The sequence below is a fragment of the Artemia sp. Qi Xiang Cuo genome, chromosome 5 (genome assembly GCF_049724085.1).
Source record: "Artemia sp. Qi Xiang Cuo chromosome 5, ASM4972408v1, whole genome shotgun sequence".
NCBI classification, from domain to species: Eukaryota; Metazoa; Arthropoda; class Branchiopoda; order Anostraca; family Artemiidae; genus Artemia; species Artemia sp. Qi Xiang Cuo.
Genome location: NC_142798.1, coordinates 358,951 through 386,547, shown reverse-complemented (window position 1 = coordinate 386,547; position 27,597 = coordinate 358,951). Strand labels below are relative to the sequence as shown.

General features: G+C 34.3%; 1 protein-coding gene across 1 annotated transcript in view; it reads left to right on the top strand.

The window, feature by feature from the left end:
- The window catches only part of LOC148951694 (alanine--glyoxylate aminotransferase 2-like), a 61,711-nt gene that overhangs the window by 19,726 nt on the left and 14,388 nt on the right, over nucleotides 1-27,597 (top strand). Inside the window, exons 2-3 of the mRNA XM_089088647.1 lie at nucleotides 2,200-2,344; nucleotides 25,788-25,875. Coding sequence (XP_088944773.1) covers nucleotides 2,200-2,344; nucleotides 25,788-25,875 — 233 coding nt within the window. The remainder of the gene's footprint in view (nucleotides 1-2,199; nucleotides 2,345-25,787; nucleotides 25,876-27,597) is intronic.

The window sequence follows — 27,597 nt, the reverse complement described above, 5'->3', positions numbered from 1 at the left end:
TATAACTTATGCTTTCCAGGCGCGTATTTCCCTTGAAGGGGTTATCGAAAACAATGGACGCAATCGATTCAAATTCCTCCCCTGCATACCTACTTGAAGGGGGTCTAGGGGGAATTTTTCTTCTAAAAATCATCCCAGGACGCTCTCTCATAGTAATTTTTTTATAGTAGGGTAATCAATTGACTCAAATGATTCCCAGAAATTTCTGGATTTAGAGGCTTAAACCCATTTTCTTTTTCTTTTCTTTTTCTTTTTTTGTCATGCTTATTGATAATGTTTTGAGAAATTGCTTCAAAGCATATCGTCATTTCTTCAAAAAAAGATTTTTTTTTATGTTACTTTTTCTGGATTTTTTATTTTTTATGTTTCACCCTTCCAACTCTCCCCGAAGCCATATTTTTTTCTAAATTTCTGAGCACTTCTTTTTCAAAGTACCAGTAATTTTTTTTTATCACCCCCCCCTAAAAAAATCTGGTATGAATAAGAATAATTTAGTAGATAAGGTTTTTTTTGCTGCAATTCAGAAAATAGGGGGTTGTGGTTCAGCACAGTATGTGGTATAGGTGAGATCTATAGCCGTAAAAAGAGAAGAAGAAAAGATGAGTTATGTTGTTAGAACTGTTTTATTTATGGTTTTCATTGAAATTCCTGTCTTCAAAAATTCCTCATTGCGTTATTTCCTTTATTGTTTGTATAATAGAAAGGCAGTGTGGTCTTTTTCGTTATTAACGTGTACCTATGGTTGTAAGGATATAACTAATTTAGGAGCCTCTTGGATGGTAATGCTATGGAAGTAAAATAAGGCTAGATTAAAGACTGTACCAGCAAGGCACTCTGGGTTAGCTTCCTTTTAAAGCAATACGACTTGTGATGTGCTAGTATGACGTCGTATATTATTTCATATGACTTTCTTATGAATATTACTTCGTGTGTTTGACGCAAGTCCTTAAATTTTAAGCTAAATACAAAAACAAAAAATCCAATAGGTTTTGGTAAAAAAAAAAAGAATGTTGACGCTTCTTGATATATTTGGAGAGACAATACTTATTTGATAGTAGTACAACATTTAGTTTATATCTTTCCCTGGTTAAGTCCATTAATGAGGCAAGATACTATGACCAAAGTGAAAACATTGCCAGGAATAGGTCTCACTTACATCATAAGCTATTTCCCCTCCTTTGTTAGGATTTTGCATTCCCATATTTTCAGCCTGTATATTGGACTTTAGACCCTTCGGTATTGGGTAGGCTGCCTGATTTCCTTCATGTATTTTAAAAACTTTCCTTGTCCTGGTTCTAAGTTTTTTTTTTTTTAACTATCTGAATGATACTGGTTTTCCAAGCATTGAGTTTCTAGATGTATCTACTTTTAATATGTAAATGCGTTCCTTCTTTGTCGAATTAGCCTTCATTATTCCTTCATCTTCTTTGATGGAATTGATGCGTTTGTTATTAACAAGGTTTCATCGTTGTCTGGGGAACAGATGGAACTATGTCACATTAGCCTCTTTCCTTTTGGCGCGCACTTTGATTAAACCTAGTACTTTATGAACCTTTCGAAAGGTTCAAATTTCGAATGAATGTCTACACTTCAGAACTTGATTCTCTTGTGTTTCTTTATAAATTTTAGCGATTATTCTGATATTGAGTTTCTTTTGTAAGTTCTGAGTGGATTCATTTGAGTTTCTTTACTTAGTATTAAGAAGATACCAGCTTTTATTTAACTAATTTTTCCGCTCTTGTGCATGCTCCTGTATTTCCATCTATTTAGCATGTCTTCATATCCTTCATTATTGGGCTTCAGACCCTCAGCACGTGGTTTGCCTGCATGTTTTCTTACCTAAATTTAAAGATTCTCCTGATATTTTTCTTTTTAGGGAGTGTCTGTTTGGCTTGATCTAGGTTTTGAGTTGCATCTTTATTAATGGTTCTGATTAATTTAATTTTTCATTCCATGCATCCTAGTTTTCTAAGGTGTTTTATTAAGGGGTTAATGTGGCAGATGGAAAGGTTTTACTCTTGTTTAACTTAAGTTCAGGCCATATTTATCTAATTTATTCTTCTTACATCACTTCTACAATTTTTTCCGTGAGCTTTCAATCCTCACTCTCTTTGAATCAATCTTAACCCTACTTTGTTTACCTTCTTCTCCGAGTCTGGACTTTACACTATTGCCTTATGTAAAATTGTGTCGTTCTAGCTGATCGACTAGTTCAAGAGGCTCGTTCGCTTATTCAAACTCAAGTTAAGCGTGGTCGATCTATTGCTGGTTTTCTGTCGGAAATTATAGTTGTGAATGCCGGTGTTATTGTACCCCCAAATGGGTATTATCAGGGGCTATACAGGTAAGAACTGAATACGTGTGGATTACTTGATGGGGAGGGAAACCTCTCGTTTAGTTCGTTATTAACTGTTATTTTTTAATATCCTTTAACTGTCTTATCCAAGTAAAAATATCCCACGTTTGTTTTGTATTTACTTTCTGCATTTACAATTTTTCTTGATTCCAAGAAAACAATTGGGTTCCACGGAAAAAAATTAAGGAGAACATTCGTCCTTTCGGTGTGTCAATAGTTTTCTTCAGATTATTTTCATATATGCGTATTGGTACAGTTTGCTTAGAAATAAAATGGAAAGAAGAATGAATGAAGGATTTATTTATAACCCGTCACAAAAAATACAGTCGATTACAACACAAATAAATTCACAAAAGGAAACAAAATAAAATTTCTAGAACAATAGATGTGGACATAAACATTTACTTCCTACTATGGCCCTTATCTTAATGCTGCAAAGTATGACAGTTCATCCTTGAATTTCACAATACTAGCTGCAACGGGAGTACATGGATCGGTTTCATCCTATCGATTAGTCACAAACGAACATCGAGTCCACGCTGGGAGGCGAATGGGATATTTTGAAAAATGGCAATAACACAGTCAGATTTATTTTATGTCTGTGCGAGTAAAATTCTCCAAAGTAGCGCAACATAGAATATGTGCGGCACAGCAATAGCATTGAATTTTGCTAAAAATTAGACGGTTATATCGCAACTTATTTGCAACAATGCTCCCATAAGCAGCTAACATTTGCTTCTTGATAAAGAGAATTCATATTTAGGAGAATGCAGAGTAGTTCTCGGTAAAGAATCAAAGATTTAGCACTAGAGACTTTAAAGCTAGCTTTTCTTACTTTATAGAAAATAGTCTAAAATTTCGATAGGAAAAAGTACCGAAAGGAGTTCTGCTTTATTTTAAGTTTACAAAAGTTCTTTATAAGAAGAACGATTAAAACAAGCTGTTAAACATCATCCACAAAATACCTTTTGTCGGGATTAAATAAAAAAAAAACAAGTTTTTTTAACTGAAAGTAAGGAACGACGTTAAAACTGAAAACGAACAGAAATTATTCCGTATATGAAAGGGGCTGTCCCCTCCTCAATGCCTCGCTCTTTACGCTAAAGTTTTTCATTGTTTTAAAAAAATAAGAGTTGTGAGAAAGTCAAACTTTAGCGTAAAGAGCGAGGCGTTGAGGAAGGCACATCCCTTTTCATATACGGAACAATTTCTGTTCATTTTAAGTTTTAACGTCGTTCCTTACTTTCAGTTAAAAAAAATTGTTTTTTTTTTAATTTTTGAACGTTTTTGAATTGATGCAGGTTTTGATTTTGGCTCACCGTACATGAATTATTAAAACAAAATTTGCATATTAATTTTACTTTTATTTGGTTAAATGGCTTTCTTGAAACTTGTTTAATTTTATTTACGAACGTTTTTATTAGTAATAAATATACGTAACTTACGAGTTAACTTACGTAACGAACTTCTATATTCATATATTTTTAATACATATATTAGGGGGCTCTCCCCCTAATACCTCGCTAATAACTAGTCAATACGTCGCTCTTTAAGCTAAATTTCGAATTTTGTTTCAATTCTTTAAAATGACCCCTTAATCCCAAAGGCCGTTATTTAGAATAAAAAGCTCTTATGAAAGTACTAAAAAATATTTGGCTTAAAGAGCGAGGTACTGACTAGGGGGTGAACCCAATCATACACGTAATATTTTCTGTTCGTTTTAAGTTTTTATGTTACGTCTTACTTTCAGTTGGAAAACTTGTTTTTTTTATATTTAATTTCTGATCTTTTTTTAAATAATGCTGGGAAATTTGGCACCCCCTTCATAACAATGTCCCTTCCCCCATGAAAACTTCCTCCATGGGAATATCCTCCCACATAACCCCCGACCCACCCCCCCCCTACTACCAGAAAAAATCCCCCCTGAAAACGTCTGTATGCTTCCTAATAACCAATACTATATGTTAACATTGGGCAAAGTTAGTAGAGTAGTAGGTTCCATTTTGCCGCCTTTACGTTCCATCCTATGTTATTTGCGGCCTTTATGTTCCATGGTAGCTTTCCAAGGCATAGTCTACAGCCAGCGGTTATTTGGCAGTGTATAATGTCCTCAAACAGGTTTTTTTTCTGTTTTTGTTGTCAATTACACAATGAATGTAGGTCATGAGTTCACATACACATTCTTAAAACTACACGTGATTAAACACGTTATAAAACTACGTGCTATTTGCTTATGTCCTGTTGGTACCATTCCAAACGAGTGGGGATTCCCCGCCTGTTCCTAAACATTGCAAAAAAGATAACAGTATGAATGGGGGATTCCCCGCACAAATTTGTTTCAACTCCAAGTTTTTCAATCAGACTGGTTTTTTGAAAGCATAGTGTGTACATGTGTGTAGGCTTTGTTATTAAAAACTTAGACACTACAATCAGAATTGTTTGATTGACGTTTAAAAAGGGGTAATGAGATTTGCGAATTGGAATACAAATTTTTAACTAGAAATGGCTGAAAAGTGTTTTGGGGGAGATGGGGTGACTGTGTACTGTATAATACACTTGTGATGTTTGGATTGTGTTGTCAGTTTAATATAGTTTAACGTGCCCTTCGTTCCCCCATGTCTGAACGCAGGGGGGGGGAGGGTCAATTGTTGAGGTAAAACCACCAATACACAGACGCTAAAATAATGGTGATCGGCCACAAGGGCAAGGCTCAGAGGCCCTACGTGCCCCCAATTTCTTCAGGCGGGGCGGGGGAGGGGGTCAATTTTGGAAGAAAAATCAAAAATACTCAGAATCGAAAATAAATGGGATCTGCCTCAAGGGGAAGGCTGAGAGGCCCTTCGTTCCCCCATTTCTGAGGGCAAGGGAGGGGGGGTTCAATTTTGGAGGGAAAACAAAAAATACTCAGAATCTAAAATAAATGGGATCTGCCTAACGGGCAAGGCTCAGAGGCCCGTCCTTCCCCAATTTCTGAGGGCAGGGGAGGGGGGGTCAATTTTGGAGAGAAAACCAAAAATACTCAGAATCAAAAATAAATAGGATCGGCCTCAAGGAGAAGGCTCAGAGGCCATTCGTTCCCCCATTTCTGAGGACACGGGAGGGGAGGGGGGTCAATTTAGGAGGGAAAACCAAAAATCCAAAGAATCTAAAATAAATGGGATCTGCCTCAAGGGCAAGGCTCAGAGGCCCTTCGTTCCCCCATTTATGAGGGCAGGGGAGGGGGGGGTCAATTTTGGAGGAAAAACCAAAAAATATTCAGAATCGAAAATAAATGGGATCTGCCACAAGGGGAAGGCTCAGAGGCCCTTCGTTCCCCCATTTCTGAGGGCAGGGGAGGGGGGGTCAATTTTGGAGGGAAAACCAAAAATACTAAGAAATGAAAATAAACGGGATCTACCTCAAGGGCAAAGCTCAGTGGCCCTTCGTGCCCCCATTTCTGAGGGCAAAGGAGGGGGAGGTCAATTTTGGAGGGACAACTAAAAATACTCAGACTCGAAAATAAACGGAATCTGCCTCAAAGGCAAGGCTCAGAGGCCCCTCCGTCCCCCGCAGAAGAAGTTTTAACAAGAAATGTCTGAAAAGTTTTTTTTTAGGTGGGGGGGATGGAGCGATAACAGTTTGGATGTCTCAGACTAGTGATAGTGCTGTACCGTGGTATGAATTGCTTGTGAAAAACCCAAATAAATTAGATGAAAATAAAGTTTTAACAAGAAATTTCTGAAAATTATTTTTTTGGGGGGTGGGAGGCGATGAAAGAGTGGATGTCTTATACTAGTTATAGTGCTGTACTCTGGCATGAATTACTTTTGAAAACCCTGATGAATTAGTTGAAATAAAGTTTTAACAAGAAATGTCTGAAAATTATTTTTTGGGGGGTGGGAGCGATGACAGAGTGGATGTCTTACACTAGCTATAGTGCTGTACTCTGGCATGAATTGCTTTCGAAAACCCGGATGAATTAGTTGAAAATAAAGTTTTAGCAATAAATGTCTGAAAAGTATTTTTTGTGTGTTGTGTCGAAGACAGAGTGGATGTCTTAGACTAGTTATAGTGCTGTACTCTGGCATGAATTGCTTTCGAAAACCCGGATGAATTTGTTGAAAATAAATTTTTAAAAATAAATGTATTAATTTTTTTTTTTTTTGTTAAACATAATTCGCTGAAAAAAAATAAGAAGTATTAAAAACAAAACTCAAGTTCATTAAATAATTACTTTTTTTTTTTTTTTTTTTTTTTTTTTTAAAAACGATTGGCTGAAATAAAATCGGAACTTTTAAAATAACAATATTATTTGAGGTATGTAATTTTCTATTTCCGACTTTTAATAACCAGATTTATTAGTCTTTCGTAGGTATGTGGTGTCTGAAACCGATGATTTGGGATGTGTCGGTTGCTATTTTTTGACTTTTCTGAGCTGGATTTCTTAGCCTTTTATAGGTGTGTGTTGACTGAAACCTATGATTTGGGAATGAGTGGTTTGCTATTTTTGACTTTTCTGAGTTAGATTTATTAGCATTTCATAGGTGTGTGCTTTCAGAAAATTATGGTTTGGGAGGTGTAGTTTGCTTTTTGGACTTTTCAGAGCTAGGATTCTTATTCACTCATAGGTTTTTGTTGTCTGAAACTTCCAGTTTGGGATGAGTAGTTGGATATTTAAGACTTTTGTGGTTTAACTTGACACTTTTACATTCTCTTGAATTTTCAAAGTTCATTTTGAATTTCTTTCGTTGAAATGCAAGAGTTGGAATATTTCAGTAGTGTATGGTTGTTGTGTTCCATGTCACAGTTAAATTTACTTGATTTTTCAAAGAGTATTTTGAATTTCTTTCGCTGAAATGCAATAGTTGGAATAGTTCAGTTGTGTTCGGTTATAGTTTCCATTCCCAAAGTGGTATTTTATTTATTTTTTCAAAGTTTATTTTTGGATTTTTTCGTTTAAATGCAAGAGTTGGAATATTTCAGTGGTATTTTGTTGTGGTTTACCTTGTCAGAGCTACATTTCCTTAATTTTTAAAAATTAAGTGTGGAGGTCTTTCGTTTAAAATCTATTTTTGGAAATTTTCAGTTGTTTGATGTTTTAGCTAAGCTAGTAACTTGTATAATCTCTTGTGATTTGAAAGCTATCTTTGTATTTCGGTAGGTTAATAGATAGATTTAGAATAATTTAGTATCTTATTTTCATGGATTACAATTTCACACCTACATTTTCTTGATTTTTCAAAGTTCATTTTGAATTTCTTTCGTTGAAATGCAAGAGTTGGAATATTTCAGTAGTTTTTGTTTGTGGTTCACCTTGTCAAAGTTATATTCTCTTGATTTTTCAAAGTTAATTTTGAACTTCTTTCTTTGAAATGCAAGAGTTGGAATATTTCAGTATTGTTTGGTTGTGGTTTACCTTGTCACAGCTAAATTTTCTTGATTTTTCAAAGTTCATTTTGTGCTCATTGGATACCGGGTAAAAGTTATATTTTCTTGATATTTTAATTATAATTTGAATTTTTATCGTTTAAATGTGTGAGGTAGTCTATGTAAGCAGCGTTCGGTTGTGGTTTAACTGGTAACACTAAAATTCTATGTATTTTTAAATTGTTATTAGTTATTTTTTTCGTTGATATTCAAGTGTCTTTATAAATCCGGATGTTTTCTATGTTGTTCTCAGAGTCAGAGTTACAATTTATTGATTTTTAATAGTTAATTTTGAATTTCTTTCATTGAAATGCAAGAGTTGAAATATTTCACTAGTGTTTGGTTGTGGTTTACCTTGTCACAGTTACATTTTCTTGATTTTTCAAAGTTCATTTTGAATTTCTTTCACTGAACATCAAGAGTTGGAATATTTCAGTAGTGTTTGGTTGTGGTTTACAGTGTCACAGTTACATTTTCTTAATTATTAAATGTTCAGGTTGATTATCAGTCGATGAAATGCAAGATTCGTATTACTTCTGTGTCACAGTTAAATTTTCATAATTTATCAATGTTAATTTTGAATTTCTTTAATTGAAATGAAAGAGTTGGAATATTTCAGTAGTGTTTGGTTTTGGTTTACCTTGTCACAGTTACATTTTCTTGATTTTTCAAAGTTCATTTTGAATTTCTTTCGTTGAAATGCAAGAGTTGGAATATTTCAGTAGTGTTTGGTTATGGTTTACCTTGTCACAGTTACATTTTCTTGATTTTTCAAAGTTCATTTTGAATTTCTTTCGTTGAAATGCAAGAGTTGGAATATTTCAGTAGTGTTTGGTTGTGGTTTAACATGTCAAAGTTACAGTTTATTGATTTTTAAAATTTCATTTTTAATTTATTTATTTTAAATTAAATATATTTAATATTTAATTATTTTTTGGTTGTTTATTAAATATTAAATGAAAAATTTTAATTATATTTAAAATTTAATTTTGAATTTCTTTAGATGAAATGCAAGAGTTGGAATATTGTTTGGTTGTGGTTTACCTTGTCACAGTTACATTTTCATGATTTTTCAAAGTTCATTTTGAAATTTTTACTTTGAAATGCACTAGTTGGAATATTTAAGTAGTGTTTAAGGGTGGGACAACTTGTAACACTTTATTTCTAATGATTGTTTAAAGCTCATTTCGAATTTCTTTCGTTGAAAAGCAAGAGCTAGAATATTTCAGTTGTTTTACGTTGTGATTTAGATTGTCACAGTTACATTTTCCTGATTTTTCAATTTTCAATTTTAATTTATTTTGTTGAAATTAAATAGTTGTAATATTTAAGTATTTTAAGGTTGTGTTTTAACTAGTCAAATATAATTATTACTTAAAATAATTTGAACATTTTTAATTTATTTATTGGAATATATTTTTAATTTATAAATATTTATATTTTTGGTGTTTTATCAATATAATCAGTATATTATTATATATATGTAAAAGTAATTATTTTTATTATTAAGATTTTAATCAATATTTGTTCTCTTTATGATTATTTTTGAAGATTTTCTCATATTAAATGTAAAATAAAATTGATTTTTATATTTTCATTTTTAATATCTTTATATTAAATGCTAGAGTTGGAATTATTTACCAGCTTTTGCTTATTTTGTAATTTACCAGAGTTACATTCTCTTGATTTGTCCAAGTTCATTTTGATTTTCTATTATTTAAAAGTAAGATTTAAACTATTGCATTAGTGTTTGTTAATGGACTACCTTGTCAAAGTTACTCTTTCTTGATGTTTCAAAGTTCATTTTGAATCATTCAAGAAACGTGATTAAACACGTTTTGAAACTACATGCTATTTGTATGCCTTTCCTTGACACCTTTCCAAACGAGTGGGGATTCCCCGCTGGTTCCTACACAGTGCAAAAAAGTGAGCAGTACGAAAACTCCACGTTTTCAACCAGACTGGTTTTTTAGACAACACACCCACAGAGATGACACACACACAGAGAGACTAGACACGCACAGACGCGACACACAAACAGAGTCATAGTGGAAGAGATATCCAAAAAGTTGGGTTGATCTAGATTCACTTAGAGTGGCGCGCCACTCTAAGTGAATCTAGATCAACCCAACTTTTTGGATATCTCTTCCACTATCACTCTGATTGTGTGTCGTGTCTTTGCGTGTCTCGTCTCTATGTGTGTGTGTCATCTCTGTGGATGTGTTGTCTAAAAAACCAGTCTGGTTGAAAACGTGGAGTTTTCGTACTGCTCACTTTTTTGCAATGTTTAGGAACCAGCGGGGAATCCCCGCTCGTTTGGAAAGGTGTCAAGGAAAGGCATACAAATAGCATGTAGTTTCAAAACGTGTTTAATCACGTTTCTTGAATGATTCAAAATGAACTTTGAAAAATCAAGAAAATTTAACTTTGATAAGGTAAACGACAAGCAAACACTGCTGAAATCTTCCAGATCTTGCTTTTCAACAATTGATATTCAAAATGAGCTTAGAAAATTCGTGAAAGTGCAAATTGGACAAGTTAAATCACAGGCAAACACTGGTGAAATATTCTAACTCTTGCATTTCAACGAAAGAAATTCAAAATGAACTTTGAAAATAAATAAAATTTTTCCTTTAATATGATAACCACTGCAAATCTATTAATATTTATTAATTCTATTGCTTTAAAAAGAAAGAAATCAAAAATTATATTTTAATAATAAATATTATTAAAATTTTAGAATTTAAAAAACAACATACAAAAAATTTAATATTAAATAAATTTAATTTCAAATTAATAATATCATTTTTAAAAAATAATTATAAATAATTTTTATCTTATAAAATTTAAAACTCGACCAAACACTAATGAAATATTCCATATATTTAATTTAAAATAAAGAAATTCAAAATGAACTGTGAAAAATCAAGAAAATGTAACTGTGACAAGGTAAACCGCGACCATACACTAGTGAAATATTCTAGCTTTTGCTTTTCAAGGAAAGAAATTCGAAATGAACCTTGAAAAATTGTGAAAATGTAACTGTGACAAGGTAAACCACAACCAAACACTACTGAAATATTCCAACTCTTGCATTTCAACGAAAGAAATTCAAAATGAACTTTGAAAAATCAAGAAAATGTAACTGTGACAAGGTAAACCACAACCAAACAATATTCCAACTCTTGCATTTCAACAAAAGAAATAAAAAATGAAATTTTAAAAAAATATATAATGTAAGTGTTAAAATTTATGCAAATACAAAAAGATACTTATATATTCCAATTATTTAATTTAAATTTAAGAAATTCAAAATTAACTTTTCAATATATTTAAAATTTTACTGTGAAAAGGTAAACCACAACCAAACACTACTGAAATATTCCAACTCTTGCATTTCAACAAAAGAAATTTAAAATGAACTTTGAAAAATCAAGAAAATGTAACTGTGATAAGGTGAACCATAACCAAACACCACTGAAATATTCCAACTCTTGCATTTCAACGAAAGAAATTCGAAATGAACTTTGAAAAATCATGAAAATGTAACTGTGACAAGGTAAACCATAACCAAACACTACAGAAATATTCCAACTCTTGCATTACAAAAAAAGATATTAAAATTAAAATTGATAAATCATGAAAATGTAACTCTGACACTGAAACATTACGAATCTTGCATTTCATCGAAAGATATTCAAAATGAATTTTGAATAATATTGAAATGTAAATTTGATAATGTCAACCATAACCAAACACTACTGAGATATTCCAACTCTTGCATTTCAAGTAAAGAAATTCAAAATGAGCTTTGAAAAATCAAGAAAAATACATTGCGACAAGGTAAACCATAACCAGACGCATGTGAAATATTCCAACACTAGCATAACAAAAACAAAACTTAAAGAAGAAGATTGTAAAATCAGGAAAAGTATCTGTGACAAGGTAAACCACAACCATACACTACTGAAATATTCCAGCTCTTTCATTTCAACTAAAGAAATTCAAAATGAACTTTTAAAAATAAATAAAATGTAACTTTTACAATGTAAACCACAACCAAACACTACTGAAATATTCCAAATCTTGCATCTCAACGAAAGAAATTCAAAATGAACTTTGAAAAATCATGAAAATGTAACTGTGACAAGGTAAACCACAACCACTTTGAAAAATCAAGAAGATGTAACTGTGACAAGGTAAACCACAACCAAACACTACTGAAATATTCCAACTCTTGCATCTAAACGAAAGAAATTCAAATTTAACTTTTAAAAATCAAGAAAATGTAACTTTGACAAGGTAAACCACAACCAAACACTACTGAAATATTCCAACTCTTGCATTTCAACGAAAGAAATTCAAAATGAACTTTGAAAAATCAAGAAAATGTAACTGTGAAAAGTTAAAGCATAACAAAACACTACTGAAATATTTCAGCTCTTGAAATTCAACGAGACAAATTCAAAATGAAGATTGAAAATCTACAAAATGTAACTGCGATAAGAACAAACACAACCAGTCACTAATCAAATGTACCAATTCTGGTAATTCAACGAAAGAAATTCAAAATGAACTTTGAAAAATCAAGAAAATGTAACTATGACAAGCTAAACCCCAACCAAACACTACTGAAATATTCCAAATCTTGCATTTCAGTAAAATAAATTCAAAATGGATTTTGAAAAATCAAAAAAATGTAATTTTGACAAGGTAAACTAGAAAAAAACAGTACTGAAATATTTCACCTCTTGCATTTCAGCGAGTTAAAATCAAAATGAACTTTTAAAAATAAAAATAATTTAAATTTGACATGGTAAACCACAACCAAACACTACTGAAATATTCCAACTTTTGCATTTCAACGAAAGAAATTCAAAATGAACTTGGAAAAATCAAGAAAATGTAACTGTGTCAAGGTAAACCACAACAGTCTGAAATATCCAACTACTCATCCCAAACTGGAAGTTTCAGACAACAAACACCTATGAGTGACTAAGAATCCTAGCTCTGAAAAGTCCAAAAGGCAAACTACACCTCCCAAACTATAATTTTCTGAAAGAACACATATAAGAAATGCTAAGAAATCTAACTCAGAAAAGTCAAAAATAGCAAAAAACTCATTCCCAAATCAGAGGTTTCAGTCAACACATACCTATGAAAGGCTAAGAGATACAGCTCAGAAAAGTCAAAAAATAACAACCCACACATCCCAAATCATAGGTTTCAGACACCACATATCTACGAAAGACTAAGAAATCTGGTTATGAAAAGTCGGAAATAGCAAATTACATACCTCAAATCATATTGTGATTTTAAAAGTTCCCATTTTATTTCAGCCAATCGTGTTTAAAAAAAAAAAAAGAAAAAAAAAAAAAAAAGGAATTATTTACTGACCTTGAGTTGTGATTTTAAGACTTCCGATTTTATTTAAGCCAATTGTTTTTAACAAAAAAAAAAAAAAATTCAGACATTTATTTTTAAAAATTTATTTTCAACTAATTCCTCCGGGTTTTCGAAAGCAATTCATGCCAGAGTACAGCACTATAACTAGTGTAAGACATCCACTCTGTCTTCGCCCCACCCCCCAAAAATACTTTCCAGACATTTCTTGTTAAAACTTTATTTTCAACTAATTCATCCGGGTTTTCGAAAGCAATTCATGCCAGAGTACAGCACTATAACTAGTCTAAGACATCCACTCTGGCATCGCCCCCACCCCCAAAAAATAATTTTCAGACATTTATTGTTAAAACTTTATTTCAACTAATTCATCAGGGTTTTCAAAAGTAATTCATGCCAGAGTACAGCACTATAACTAGTATAAGATATCCACTCTGTCATCGCCGCCCCCCCCCCAAACAAGTAAGTGTCAGAAATTTCTTGTTAAATCTTTATTTTCAACTAATTCATTTGGGTTTTTCACAAGCAATTCGTACCACAGTACAGCACTATCACTAGTCTGAGACATCCAATCTGTCATCGCTCCATCCCCCCCCCACCCAAAAAAAATACTTTTCAGACATTTCTTGTTAAAACTTTTTCTGAGGGGGAAGGAGGGGCCTCTGAGCCTTGCCTTTGAGGCAGATTCCGTTTATTTTCGATTCTGAGTATTTTTAGTTGTCCCTCCAAAATTGACCTCCCCCTCCATTGCCCTCAGAAATGGGGGCACGAAGGGCCTCTGAGCTTTGCCCTTGAGGCAGATCCCGTTTATTTTCATTTCTTAGTATTTTTGGTTTTCCCTCCAAAATTGACCCCCCCTCCCCTGCCCTCAGAATTGGGGGAAAGACGGGCCCCTGAGCCTTCCCCTTGAGGCAGAACCTATTTATTTTCGATTCTGACTATTTTTTGGTTTCCCTCCAAAATTGACCCCCCCCTCCCCTGCCCTCAGAAATGGGGGAACGAAGGGCCTCTGAGCCTTCCCCTTGAGCCAAATCCCATTTATTTTCGACTCTGAGTATTTTTGGTTTTCCATCCAAAATTGACCCCCCTACCCTCCCTTGTCCTCAGAAATGGGGGAACGAAGGGCCTCTGAGCCTTCTCCTTGAGGCAGATCCTATTTATTTTCGATTCTGAGTATTTTTGGTTTTCCCTCCAAAATTGACCCCCCCTCCCCTTCCCTCAGAAATGTGGGAACGACGGGCCTCTTAGCCTTGCCCTTGAGGCAGATCCCATTTATTTTCGATTCTGAGTATTTTTAGTTTTCCCTCCAAAATTGAACCCCCCCTCCTTTGCCCTCAGAAATGGGGGAACGAAGGGCCTCTGAGCCTTCCCCTTGAGGCAGATCCCATTTATTTTCGATTCTGAGTATTTTTGTTTTTTCCTCCAAAATTGACCCCCTCCCCCTCCCCGCCTTCAGAAATGGGGGAACGAAGGGCCTCTGAGCCTTGCCCTTGAGGCAGATCCCCTTTATTTTCGATTATGAGTATTTTTGGTTTTCCCTCCAAAATTGACCCTCCCCCCCCCTGCTCTCAGAAATGGGGGAACGAAGGGAACGTTAAACTATATTAAACTGACAAAACGATCCAAATATCACATGTGTATTATACAGTACACAATCACCCCATCTCCCCCAAAACACTTTTCAGCCATTTCTAGTTAAAAATGTGTATTCCAATTCGCAAATCTCATTACCCCTTTTTAAACGTTTAATCAAACAATTCTGATTGTAGTGTCCAAGTTTTTAATAACAAAGCCTACACACATGTACACACTATGCTTTCAAAAAACCAGTCTGGTTGAAAAACTTGGAGTTGAAACAAATTTGTGCGGGGAATCCCCCATTCATACTGTTTTCTTTTTTGCAATGTTTAGGAACAGGCGGGGGTTCCCCACTCGATTGGAATGGTACCAACAGGACATAAGCAAATAGCATGTAGTATTATAACGTGTTTAATCACGTGTAGTTTTAAGAATGTGTATGTGAACTCATGACCTACATTCATTGTGTAATTGACAACAAAAACAGAAAAAAACCTGTTTGAGGACATTATACACTGCCAAATAACCGCTGGCTGTAGACTATGCCTTGGAAAGCTACCATGGAACGTAAAGGCCGCAAATAACACAGGATGGAACGTAAAGGCGGCAAAATGGAACCTACTACTCTACTAAAGTTCATACCTTTCAGCCCTCCCCCCGGTGACTTCGGGGGATTAAGTCATCCTAAAGGACATATTTATCATATTTTCAACCATGCTGAACAAAATGGCTATCTCAAAATTTTGATTAGGTGACTTTGGGAAAAAAATGAGCGTGGGAGGGGGCCTAGTTGCCCTCCATTATTTTGGTCACTTAAAAGGGGCACTAGAACTTTTAATTTCCGATCCAATGAGTCCTCCTACGATATTCTAGGACCACTGGGTCGATACGACCACCCCTGGGAAAAAAAACAAACAAACACGCATCCGTGATCTTTCTTCTGGCAAAAAATGCAAAATTCCACATTTTTGTAGATAGGAGGTTGAAACCTCTAAGGTAGGGTTCTCTGATACGCTGAATATGATGGTGTGATTTTCATCAAGGTTCTATAACTTTTAGGGGGTCTTTCCACTTTTTTTCGAAAATCAGCCACATTTTCTCAGGCGCTTAACTTTTGATGGGTAGGATTAAACTTCATGAAAATTATATATTTGAAATCAGCATTGAAATCTGATTCTTTTGATGTATCTATTGGTATCAAAAACCCGTTTTCTAGAGTTTCGGTCACCATTGAGCCGGGTCTCTCCTTACTTACAGTTTGTTACCACGAACTGTTTGAAAAAGGAGCTAAAAAAAACTAGGAATCTTAAACAGTTTAGAAAAAGAAATTTTACGTCTACCCACCATAAGACAACCTCGTGAATCACTGGTTTCGCTTAATAATTAAACCGTCTCGACTAAAAGTTTTAACAATGAAAAAGCTGAGAAAATAATCTCCCATCCGCCTGCCTATGAAAAAAACTCCAATATGAGATTTGAGCGCAGCGAAACTAGGTGTTATCACTTGCATGAGTTAAACGACCTAAGGATAGCTACCCCGTCAAAAAAATGGCAGTGGCGCGTAAGCTCTTAGAGGACGTTCTGTGCTTTGAAGTAAACAAAAATCAGGTTGAAACCTCATATAAATAAGGAATTAAGGTGTTGATTGGAGAATGCTAGATAAGATTTTAGAAACACTTGTTCGTTGGAAACACATAGTCAGGGCTTCCCCTTTTCGATTTCAATTTTCCCTATTTTCATACCAATTTTCCCTAAAATTCCTCGTGTTTAGGTCTAATTTCTCCCTATTTTTCCCTAGAAAAAAAAAAGGATATTTTGCACTAGATTTCCAACGAATTTACACGAAACAAACAGTGCAGCATCTAATTGTTATTTTTTACTTCAGATAATGATAACATATAACATCTTTTACACTTCAAATAGGTGTCATCTCCAGCACTTCATCGCACGTACTGTTTGTCTTTGTCTTGAAGCCAGCGACAGCTTTCGGTATGCTGACAGTTGATGAAGTTTTATCTTCGTTTTTCAACCAATAATTGACTCGAATAAGTGAGACTAGGGTGACATTATCGAGACTATTTCGGATGTCTTTTTTGATCAATTTTAGCAGGCTGAACAAACTCTCAGCTGGAACGTTGCTAAAAGGTAACGAGAAGATCAGCGATATGCACTTCCGCAGTTCCGGGTGCCTGATTTCGCCACTACGAGTCTTCAGACCAAGTATCTTCTTCCAGTACTGCTCACCTGACAGGTCTTCAACTTGGGCATCTCCCAAATGAAGTTCAGTGACATCAGTCATTGCTTGTGACCTCCATTCTACATCCGTTTTTTGGAGGGAACCCTTTTCTGTTAGAATAGGAAATCTTACAAATAGTGGCCTTAGAGATTTTGGCTTCAAATTTCTTGCATTCCTTGGTTCAACTAAAGCCAAAATGTCATAAATTTTATCTTCAAACTTGAACTGGTCTTTGATCTGCTTGATTAGGACAATATAGTATTTTCGATACGACTGGTAAAAGAGATCAATGTTATCACTTGGCTCTTGAGCATCTTCGAGTTCTTGCATGGAGTCGGTTGCAGCTATTCCCACATGTCTGGTTTAAAGGCAGGTACTCACTTGAAAGGTAAGGATTCAGTTCGGTAAACGAACCAACACTGCGAATATAGTCAAGTTTCATGAAGTTAGACGCAACATCATTCACAAGTTTGCTGACACTTGCCTTTAGGGAGTGGAGAAGGGGGAGCTTGGATTGAAAAACGGTATTGAATTCGTTGGAGAGGCCAAGAGAGTAGTCCATGAATTCAAGGTATGGCTTTGTCAACTTGCTTTGTAATGTCGACAAGATAAGGTCATTTGTTGCAGTTGGGTCGTCAAACGTGGTTTCCACGAAATACTGAATAAGAGTAACCCGTTGCTCAATAAGCCTCTTTACGCAGGCCTGAAGGGATAACCGACGGGTCTGTCCCGGAGCAAGAATTCGGTGTGCATCGCATCGAAAGAATTCCTGAAATTCGGCATACTTATCTTGCCTGGAAGTGCTTCTGGAAAATTGGGCATAGATATTTCACGCCGAGTCTTCTAGTGTATTGGGAAGTGAAAAGCATGCATAGGATAAGCATGATTGAATAAGATAGCATGAGAATTTTATATTGAAGATTTGGGGCACCATGGTTTTCATAGGTGGTGAAGCAGATCTGTTGGCTCCAAACATGACGTTAGTTGTATCTGCACAAAATCCAACAATATTTTGCCAGGGAATCGAGTTTTTTTCAATGACTTGTTTGATGCGGTTAGTCAGACCCTCAGCCGATCCATCATTACACTTAACCCTGTCCAATACTTCAACATGAAGTTTTAGATCTTTCTTGCTAAAAAATACTACAATGATAGCTAGCTGCTTATCAACAGTACGATCAGTGGTTTCGTCAATTATCACAGAGAAAAAAGTGGTTTTGAGCAATTCAACAAAATGGTTCTGCAGCACCAACAAAAAATTATGTCACAAAATATTTGCAGCTCTCTGTTTACCCAAAGTGACCCTTGCCAGAGCCTGGTCTTTTGGAAATAATTTTCTTAGGAGAAGGATCAAGCTGTTTGCAAGACGTAACGGCAGATTATATTCCACCAAAAATATGCAGATACGCTGTTCAATTTATTTGGAATGACTGCCTATAGCCAGAAGTTTTTCAATGATGCCACTGCCAGACTTTGTCTCAATTTCATTGCTTGCTTTTATGTGCTGCTTGGTCAGAACATGCTTGGTCAACTCTGATTTCCCACAATACACATACTTCAAACAGAACTTACAGTATGGTGCATAAGTCTTCTTCTTTGACTTATTTGACACTCTTTTATCTATCCAGTTTTTGAACATTGGTAACTGAAGCCACTTGTCAACAAACTTTTGCTCATATGTTTTCTTTTGGGAATTCTGACCTGAACCCTGCTTTTTTTGGGGGGGAGTGGCCAGGAGGTGAACTTCGGGAACATCATCATCTTCATCATCCATTCGTTTTTCAGGAATAGACACAATTTGAAGATTATTTTCCTCTGAGTCAGTACACTGGCTTTCAGACGAACTTTGCATGTCAATAATCCCAAGAAAAAAGTATTTTAGTAGTGATCAAAACCAGTCTATTTCTATAATTACTTGTACAAGGATAAAAAATAACTAGATCATGCTAAACTATGCTCATGGGCCTTAACGTACATATCCTCAATTAACTTAAATTACCTTACGTATAATTTGGGTTTGCAGTATGGAGGACCGAAAGTTTGCAATGGTTGCATTGCAAAAGTCTGCAAAATCAAAACAAAGTATGCCTAGCTTGATAAATGATAATCTTCAGATATGGAATGCCACTTTAAATGGAAAAAGAAATTTGTGACCCAATTCTTCACTAGAAGAGCTTTGCTTTGATGTCCTCTAACCTAGGAGGGACCAACCCAAGTAAAAACAACACAAAAGAAGTTTTTCTCTAAACCTAGCTTAACAAAATACTTTAATTTGGTACTTTCACATTGCTGCAGTCCGAGGCAAAACAGTAGATTTTACTTGATTCCAGATGGCAAGTGGCAGGCAGTGGACATGAACAAAAGACTAGACTAAATATTATTGTTTTATTTTTATTAGATTAAAAATAAGGAAAAAAGAAAAAAAGGAAGAAAAGAGAAGAAAAAAGGAAGAAAAAAAATAATCAACTTCCGTAAATGTTTTGTGTACTTGGTTCTGTGATCAGAACATAGCTGGAGTCCAGGTCTATCTATTGGTATGTCATTTCCTGCCTTGGTTTTTGAGCTAAGCAATCAAGAGTTCCATTTTGTGTCAGGACGAAACATCACTGCCTGCCATTTATCAAGTTGAAAATTGTATTTTCATGGTTTAAATCATATTTTCTTATTTCCTAATTAAATTGAAGCCCTTCTGACCTGTTTAAAATTACTGTAGTCACAAAATCAATAATAATATCCATTTTTTGGAGCAGAATTACTTTTTCTTTTTTACTCCTAAAGATGTCAGATGTGCTCTAACTTGAGTGTACAATCATAGAAGGGAATTTATAACACTGAAAGAAAATTTTAGCATCGAAAAATTACAGTTGTTGTCCTTTCACCCATCAACCTAGGTCACCTCCCTGTATCCTGCCTGTATCAACATCCACTTTGGTGCTAATGTTAATAATCTTTGAGACAGATATCACAGGTAACACATACTGATGTTGGTGTAAACTCTGACTTTTTGCAGACAAAATTCTGTGATCCCCACTGTTTTATAGATTAAAGACCAGATTTATTTCCACAGTTTTAAGACAATTATAGCATAGGTCCACTCAGGCCACTCAGGATACTTTCAATCTGCTGGTGACCTCTTTTTCCCATGGTCATGTGCAAATCCGCAGGGGACCATCCAAATAGAGCACCTGCTGCCTTGGTAAAAAACAGCTCATCATGGAACATATTTACTGGTGACCCCACTCCGGTCCAGCTCAGGTCAATGCAAGACCCCACTCAGGGCTACCTACATATGACAATATAGAAAAATTTTTCTTTATATCTGAGCAATAGAAAATTGTCATTTACTCTTATATAGAATGCAGTATAAAGTCAAACAGAAGACAATATCATGCTTTCTCCTATTATGTAGAATGATAAAAAGTTATACAGATGACTTTATGCCTCATTCTTTTATAGAGCAAACATAAATAAACTCATACAAATGACTTTTTATACCTCATGCTATTATAGATCCAGCAAAAATAAAGACATACAGATTACTTTTTATATATCTCACTATAGTTGATAAAACATGAATAAAGTCATACAGATGACTTTTTATAGCCTATATTATAGTATTATAGAGCAAACATGAATAAACTAATGCAGATAACATTTTATACCTTGTACTATTATATAGCAAACATGAACAAGTCCTACAGATACCTTGGTATTTTTATGTTAAATGCAGTCTTTTATATATATCAAACTGGAGATACAACAGAAAATCCATTTTGTATGGGTTAATTAAAGACACTGTTATGCAGTAATTAATGCTTAGCGTGGTTTCCAATGTGTTGACAATATTTAAACTGTTGTTTTGGGGGGTTTAGGGGGTTAAAAGGTACCTAGGTTAGATTACATATTTAAAAAATGCTATGCTTTACGAAGGACTTTTTATACCTTTTATGTTTGTAATTATATATTTCTATTTCTTGATAAATGATAAAGAATGATATAAAGTCTTCTGAATAACTCTTTAGAAATCAAATTATTGTTGAGAAGTACTAATAAAGTTTCACAGAAGACAATTAGTTTATCTTATTTAATATATGATCCACTAAAGTTTCATACAGAAGAAATTATATTACCCCACTGATACATAGAGAAAACAACAAAAAGTCATTTGTAAGACTTTATTTCTGTTTGCTCTATAATAGCAGGAGGTGTAAAAAGTCATCTGTATGACTTTATTCATAATGCTTTATAGTAGAATGATATATTAAAAAGTCAACTGTATGACTTTATTTATGTTTGCTCTATAATAGCAGGAGACATAAAAAAGTCATCTGTATGACTTTATTCATAATGCTTTATAGTAGAATGATATATTAAAAAGTTATCTGTATGAATTTATTTATGTTTGCTCTATACTAGCAGGAGATATAAAAAGTCATCTGTATGACTTTATTCATAATACTTTATAGTAGAATGACATATTAAAAAGTCATCTGTATGACTTAATTTAGGCTACTCTATAAATGAAATCATGTAGGCCTATGCTTTAAAAAAGCCATCTGTATGACTTTTTCTTGTTTTCTCTATGTACTAGCAGGAGGTATAAAAAGTCATCTGTATAACTTTATTGAAGTTTGCTCTATAAACGAAAAACATAAAAAGTCATATGTAGGACTTCATTCATGTTTCCCCTATAACAGTATGAGGTATAAAAAGCCATCTGTATGACTTTATTTATGTTTGCTCTATAATAGCAGGATACGTAAAAAGTCATCTGTATGACTTTGTTCATAATGCTTTATAGTAGAATGATATATTAAAAAGTTAACTGTATGACTTTATTTATGTTTGCTCTATACTAGCAGGAGACATAAAAAGTCATCTGTATGACTTTATTCATAATGCTTTATAGTAGAATGATATATTAAAAAGTCATCTGTATGACTTAATTTAGGCTAGTCTATAAATGAAATCATGTAGGCCTATGCTTTAAAAAGCCATCTGTATGACTTTTTCTTGTTTTCTCTATGTACTAGCAGGAGGTATAAAAAGTCATCTGTATGAATTTATTGAAGTTTGCTCTATAAAAGAAAAGCATAAAAAGTCATATGTAGGAATTCATTCATGTTTGCTCTATAACAGTATGAGGTATAAAAAACCATCTGTATGACTTTATTTATGTTTGCTCTATAATAGCAGGATACATAAAAAGTCATCTGTATGACTTTATTCATAATGCTTTATAGTAGAATGATAGGCTATATTAAAAAGTCATCTGTATGACTTTATTTATGTTTGCTCTATAATAGCAGGAGACATAAAAAGTCATCCGCATGACTTTAATCATTATGCTTTATAGTAGAACGATATATTAAAAATTCATCTGTATGACTCTATTTAGGCTGCTCTATATAGGAAATCATGTAGGCCTAGGCTATAAAAAGCCATCTGTATGACTTTTTGTTGTTTTCTCTATGTATCAGTAGGGTACGCCAATATAATTTTTTCTGTATGACATTTTAGTGGATCATATATGAAATGAGAAAACCAAAAAGTCTTCTGTATAATTTTATTCATACTCCTCTATAATAATTTGATGTCTAAAAAGTCATACAGAAGACTTTATATCATTCTCCATGTTTAAAGGAAACATAATATTGTCTTTTGTTTGACTTTATAGTAGTTTCTGTATAAAGATAAATGACAATATTTGTTGCTTAGAGTATAAAGAACCAACGACTTTATTAGTCAAACATTGCTCACCCCCCCCCCCCCTCAGGTCACCAGTAAATGAATTACATGGGCTGTTTTATACAAAGGCAGCTGGAGCTCTATTTGGACAGTCCCCTGCGGATTTGCAGATGAACAGAGGAGAAAGAGATCACCACCAGATTGAAAGAATCCCTTATGGTAAGTACCTAGGGTGCAAGCTCCTATTCTACAATTGCTTCATAGCCTAAACGAAGCTCCCTTAAGTTAGCAGTTAACACGAATTTAAGACAGCGCTAAAAAATAATATAATTACTAGGCTACCTAAAATACTAAATAACTAATGAGTAATTACTGTCATTTCGCACTTTTAGCTGTTTTTGAAATTTTGTGCTGATTTTCACGACATAAGACAGAGTTGCGAGAAAAGAATTCTCAAGAAGACTGAGCCATATGCAATCTATGAGAATATTTCAGCCTTCACTTTAAAAAATCTAACTTTCCCTGAATATCCCTAAGAACCCTTAATTTACCCCAGATTCCCCTGAATCCCTAGATTCAAAATAAGTGTCCCTAAAAGAAGTGATTTTCCCCTAAAATAGGGATTTTCCCCTAGAAGTGGAAGCCCTGCACATAGTAGCCTATTTGTTTTGAAATTTATATTGATATTTTCAAATTGTCAAAAATAGAATTAGTTTCACTCAGTGCCAAACCTATAAACAGTTTAGTACTTTTTTGCCTTGGGTAACAACTAGACACTTTAGTGTCTTAAAAGGACACTTCCCCTATATTTTCAAACCAAAGCCTTATTAATGTTGATTTTTACTCCGTTCATGAGAAACACTGGGTTTGCACTTTTGCGGTTTATAATTTCCTATTAATAGACCTTTTCAAAATTTCTCGTATGTCCTGTAATTTATATTATTTTTTAAGAAGAATCATATTTCGTTGTTCTGTGAGATTTGAAAATAATATCAGGCTGCCTGCAATTCAATAATATGACTACTAATCTTAAAAAATGATTAATTTATTTCATTACATTCAGTTTATGTATAATCCGATATCAGTTGAAATTTCCCGTGTTTTCCTTAGCTCAAGCTCATTCTCACACCGATTTATGATTCTTCTTGAAAACGGTGGGCAAATCGAGAATTTTGGGAAAGATCTATTAAGGAATGTGTTCTGCTTCGATTATGGAAAACAACGCATTTTTCCTAACGATTACGTGTTCAAAATCCGACTTTATTATTTCCAATCTCAGGTAACAAAAACAAGGCTCTGAACATGTCTTTTTATAAATAATTATGTGATTATAATGTGTTTAAAATCAGAAATATTGGGAATATTGCCGAATCTGTACGGAAAACGTGCGATCACTTCTGCAGGGTGTGCTGCAAGGTAATGTGTATTATGCAATCTCGCCTTAAGATATCATATATTACATTGAATGTTCGTAGTAGTTTTAGCGCAGCCAAGAACAAGTGACTAGCTAGACTAGGGGCTGATTTTCGTGCAACAGGTTGCAATACTGCAGAGGAGTGGCATCAGGAAATGGAGATAAATTCAGATTTGCTGAATCATTTGGTGCGCACAATTTTTGTGTTTGGTGCAAGTGTAGTGGAAAGTTAGTATGTATCTGGAGGATTAATATTGAATGACTAAATATTCGGACTGCCATATTCGTCTGGATACACTGTCAGCTGGGACACAGCTGCAGGGTGTAGTGCGTGGATTCGAGTTACACAAGTGTCCAATAACATGGAAAATACTGTTTTTTTCGAATTATTACTTAAAAAGTTTTATATTTCTAGTTGCAGATAAAAAATCTTAAAATTTTGGTAATATCTATTTTCAATCATTTTATGATTTCTGTGCCTTTTAGACCAAAAATATTGTGGATATTGTTGAACTCGCGGGGAAAAGCGTTTGACCAGCTGCGCATGGAGAATTCCATGAATTTGACGCATCGTATAGTCGTGCCAAGGGAGATGAAACCGTGACCGCCGCGAAACGGCGTTAGTGTCATATTTTTTAGACCTATCAATTATTGAAGAGACACTAAAAAGTCCCTTTTTTGCTTATTCGTTCCAATACGTTTTCGAAGTCCTCTATGAGTGAGTGTGTTGTTACAAACTGCCATCTTGTTGTAGCATGTCAGGGTGTTGTTTAAACGCTTTTGTTAACTTTTTCTTTTTAGAGGATCGAATATTCAGACAGAATTTTTTTTTTACTTTTCCAGTCATTATATACTGCTGGTACTGTTGCTAATATCTGTTTGAAGGAGAGATAGGCGTCGTCTTGATTTGAAGTTTTACAAGTAAGATTTGTTGGTGTAAAGTATGGATCAAAAGGATGAAGTAGGAAAGGATTAATCTTCCTTCATAGAAGTTAACCAGAGATTAAAAATATTAAAATAAAAATATTTTTAAACACTGGAAACAGAGCCATGCCATATCCAAAAGTAAAAAAAAAATTTTTTTTCCTGCTACCCGTAAAAATGGATTTTTTTTTTAAGAATAAAAACGAAACTATAGGATATTCATGACATATTTTACTGTTATTCAAGGACGTCTCAACATCATGACACTTCATACTTTCATCTTTAGTTAGAAAACTTTTGTGATCACAATTGGCTCTTAGCTAGGAATGGTGTTTTATGGAGACTTTCAAGGCCAAGTCATACAAACTTGGATCAAAATTCTTTCGTTTAACTTTTGATTCCACATTGGATTCAGTAAATTCAAATCTTTATTTTCAAAATAATAGTAATTTTCAAAATTATGCTCGTTTTTTTTCTAGTGCTTAGAAAGTTTTAGGGCTGCACTTCACTCTTAAGAAAATTAAATGAATTTAATGAAAGCTCAGCAAAAACGAGATTAGTTGCCTAAGTCCAAATTCGATTTTAATAAATGCCCGCCTTTTCTCTCTCCAGAAATGCCCGCCGGCCATAGATCTTCGCTGGAGGTATATGAGAATGTATAGGCCTACACTTTTATTATTTATTATTGCCCGTTTATAGTATCTGAATAAATATCTACATATCTGTATTAATATTTAAATATCAGTATAATTTATAGAGTGTACATATTCGTCTTATTTAAGGGCAGTCCGGGAGGCAGGTGGCGTATGTATTGCTGATGAAGTCCAGACAGGATTGGGACGAATGGGAGAACATTTTTGGGCATTTCAGGTAAGTCCAAATGTAAGATAAAGTAATATTAATTTGCAAAAGACTATCACAATCTCTAATAGAGCCGAATTCGCTTCACATGTCAAAGTAAAAAAAAAAAAAAAAAAAAAAAAAAAACAAGACAAATATTAAAATTAATCAAACAAGAAATCTATCAAATATAGAAATAATCAATAAAAAATTAATACAAATTATTAAACTATAACATTCAATGAACTTTATACAATTAATGGCAAAAAACGAAAGAGGAGGAGGGGAGAGACAAAAGATACTATTTATAAGATGATGCTTTCTTGACAAAGGACTATAACAAGCTAAAAAAAAATAGCCGAATTCGCATTCCAAGTCAAATAATGTAAAAATCAAAACATTTGGAATCAAAAGCGTAATACAAGTCAGAACTATTGAGAATAAGAGAAACATTCACGAATATTGACAAATAAAAAAAGGTTTGTAGGAGCGTCTAGATTAAAAAACAGAGCGTAAAAATTGAAAAAAAAGCTAGAGCCAGGGAAGCATCATAAATGGGTAAAAATAAAAACGGCAACAGAAAGAGGGAGAACAGTTATTATGACAATGCATCATCAACTAAAAAAGAGACGAAGAAGTTTTTTTGGCTTGCTTCAGGACCTTTATATGGAACTAATAAGGAGCTCCAAAATGAAAGGGATGTAACGTTTTCGAAACTTCTTGGAAACAGCATGGATCCGAGTAAGTTGAGATTATGGAGGAGGCTAAGCGGGGGAATAGGGGTCTAGTGAGTTAGTGAAATCCGGAGAAAGTGTCCTCAGTTCGGGGATTGGAAGGGGCGGACCAAGCAAAATGCAAGTAAATTTTATGCCTTCTTTCTTTTACGGTGGTAATGCGTGCAGCTTCAAAGGGGAAGGAGTAAGAGGTTTTACTCTCTTTGTAAATGATCCTGAGCCAATGCTTTTGGACCGACTTACTTTTGTTGCTAAGTCCGATTGAAAGTTGTGAAAGCAGACAAGACATGCATATTCCAATTCGTTATTGTGTATTCCAATAACGGCCTGACAAAGGATAAGAATACACGGAGGACATGCATCTTTGGGCTATTAAATTTATTCAGAAAGTTAAACAAGGATAGTGATGAGTTTGTTTGTTAAACAATATTTGAAACATATACCTAGCCGAGTGGTTGGCACGCCAGGCATGAAATCCTTTGTCCATGGGGACAAGGGTTCGAGTCCTGGTATCGCTGGTTATTTGGTTTGGAACGGGGGTCAGTGGCGGGATTCTGTAGGCTCAGTCAGAATCAACCCAGCTCTAAATGGGTGCCTAAAGAAATTTGCGGAAGGTAAACAGGAAGGGTGTACTAAAGCAAAGGATGTTTGGTACCCAACCCCCTTTAAATTTCCGGGCTGAAGGGGCATGAAACAGAAATTAGTACCGCCGGTAGGGACTGTAAAGTCCAGTTCCGTATTCTTCACCTTCTTTTTTACCTATGTCCTTCTTTCTTTACCTTCTTTTTTTATCTATGTCCTTCAGTCTTTACCTTCTTTTTTAGCTATCTATCATATAATCAGGATTGTAAGAAATTGTGACATGAACAATTTTCTCTTCTTTCACTAGGATTTCGGGTGAGATAGGGTCTAGAAAAACGGAGGAGATTTCAAGAAGTATTATTTGATTTACTTTCCATCAAAGATTTTCCATCTTTGAAAGAACTCCTTACCAATTTCATTTACCATTACTAGAAAT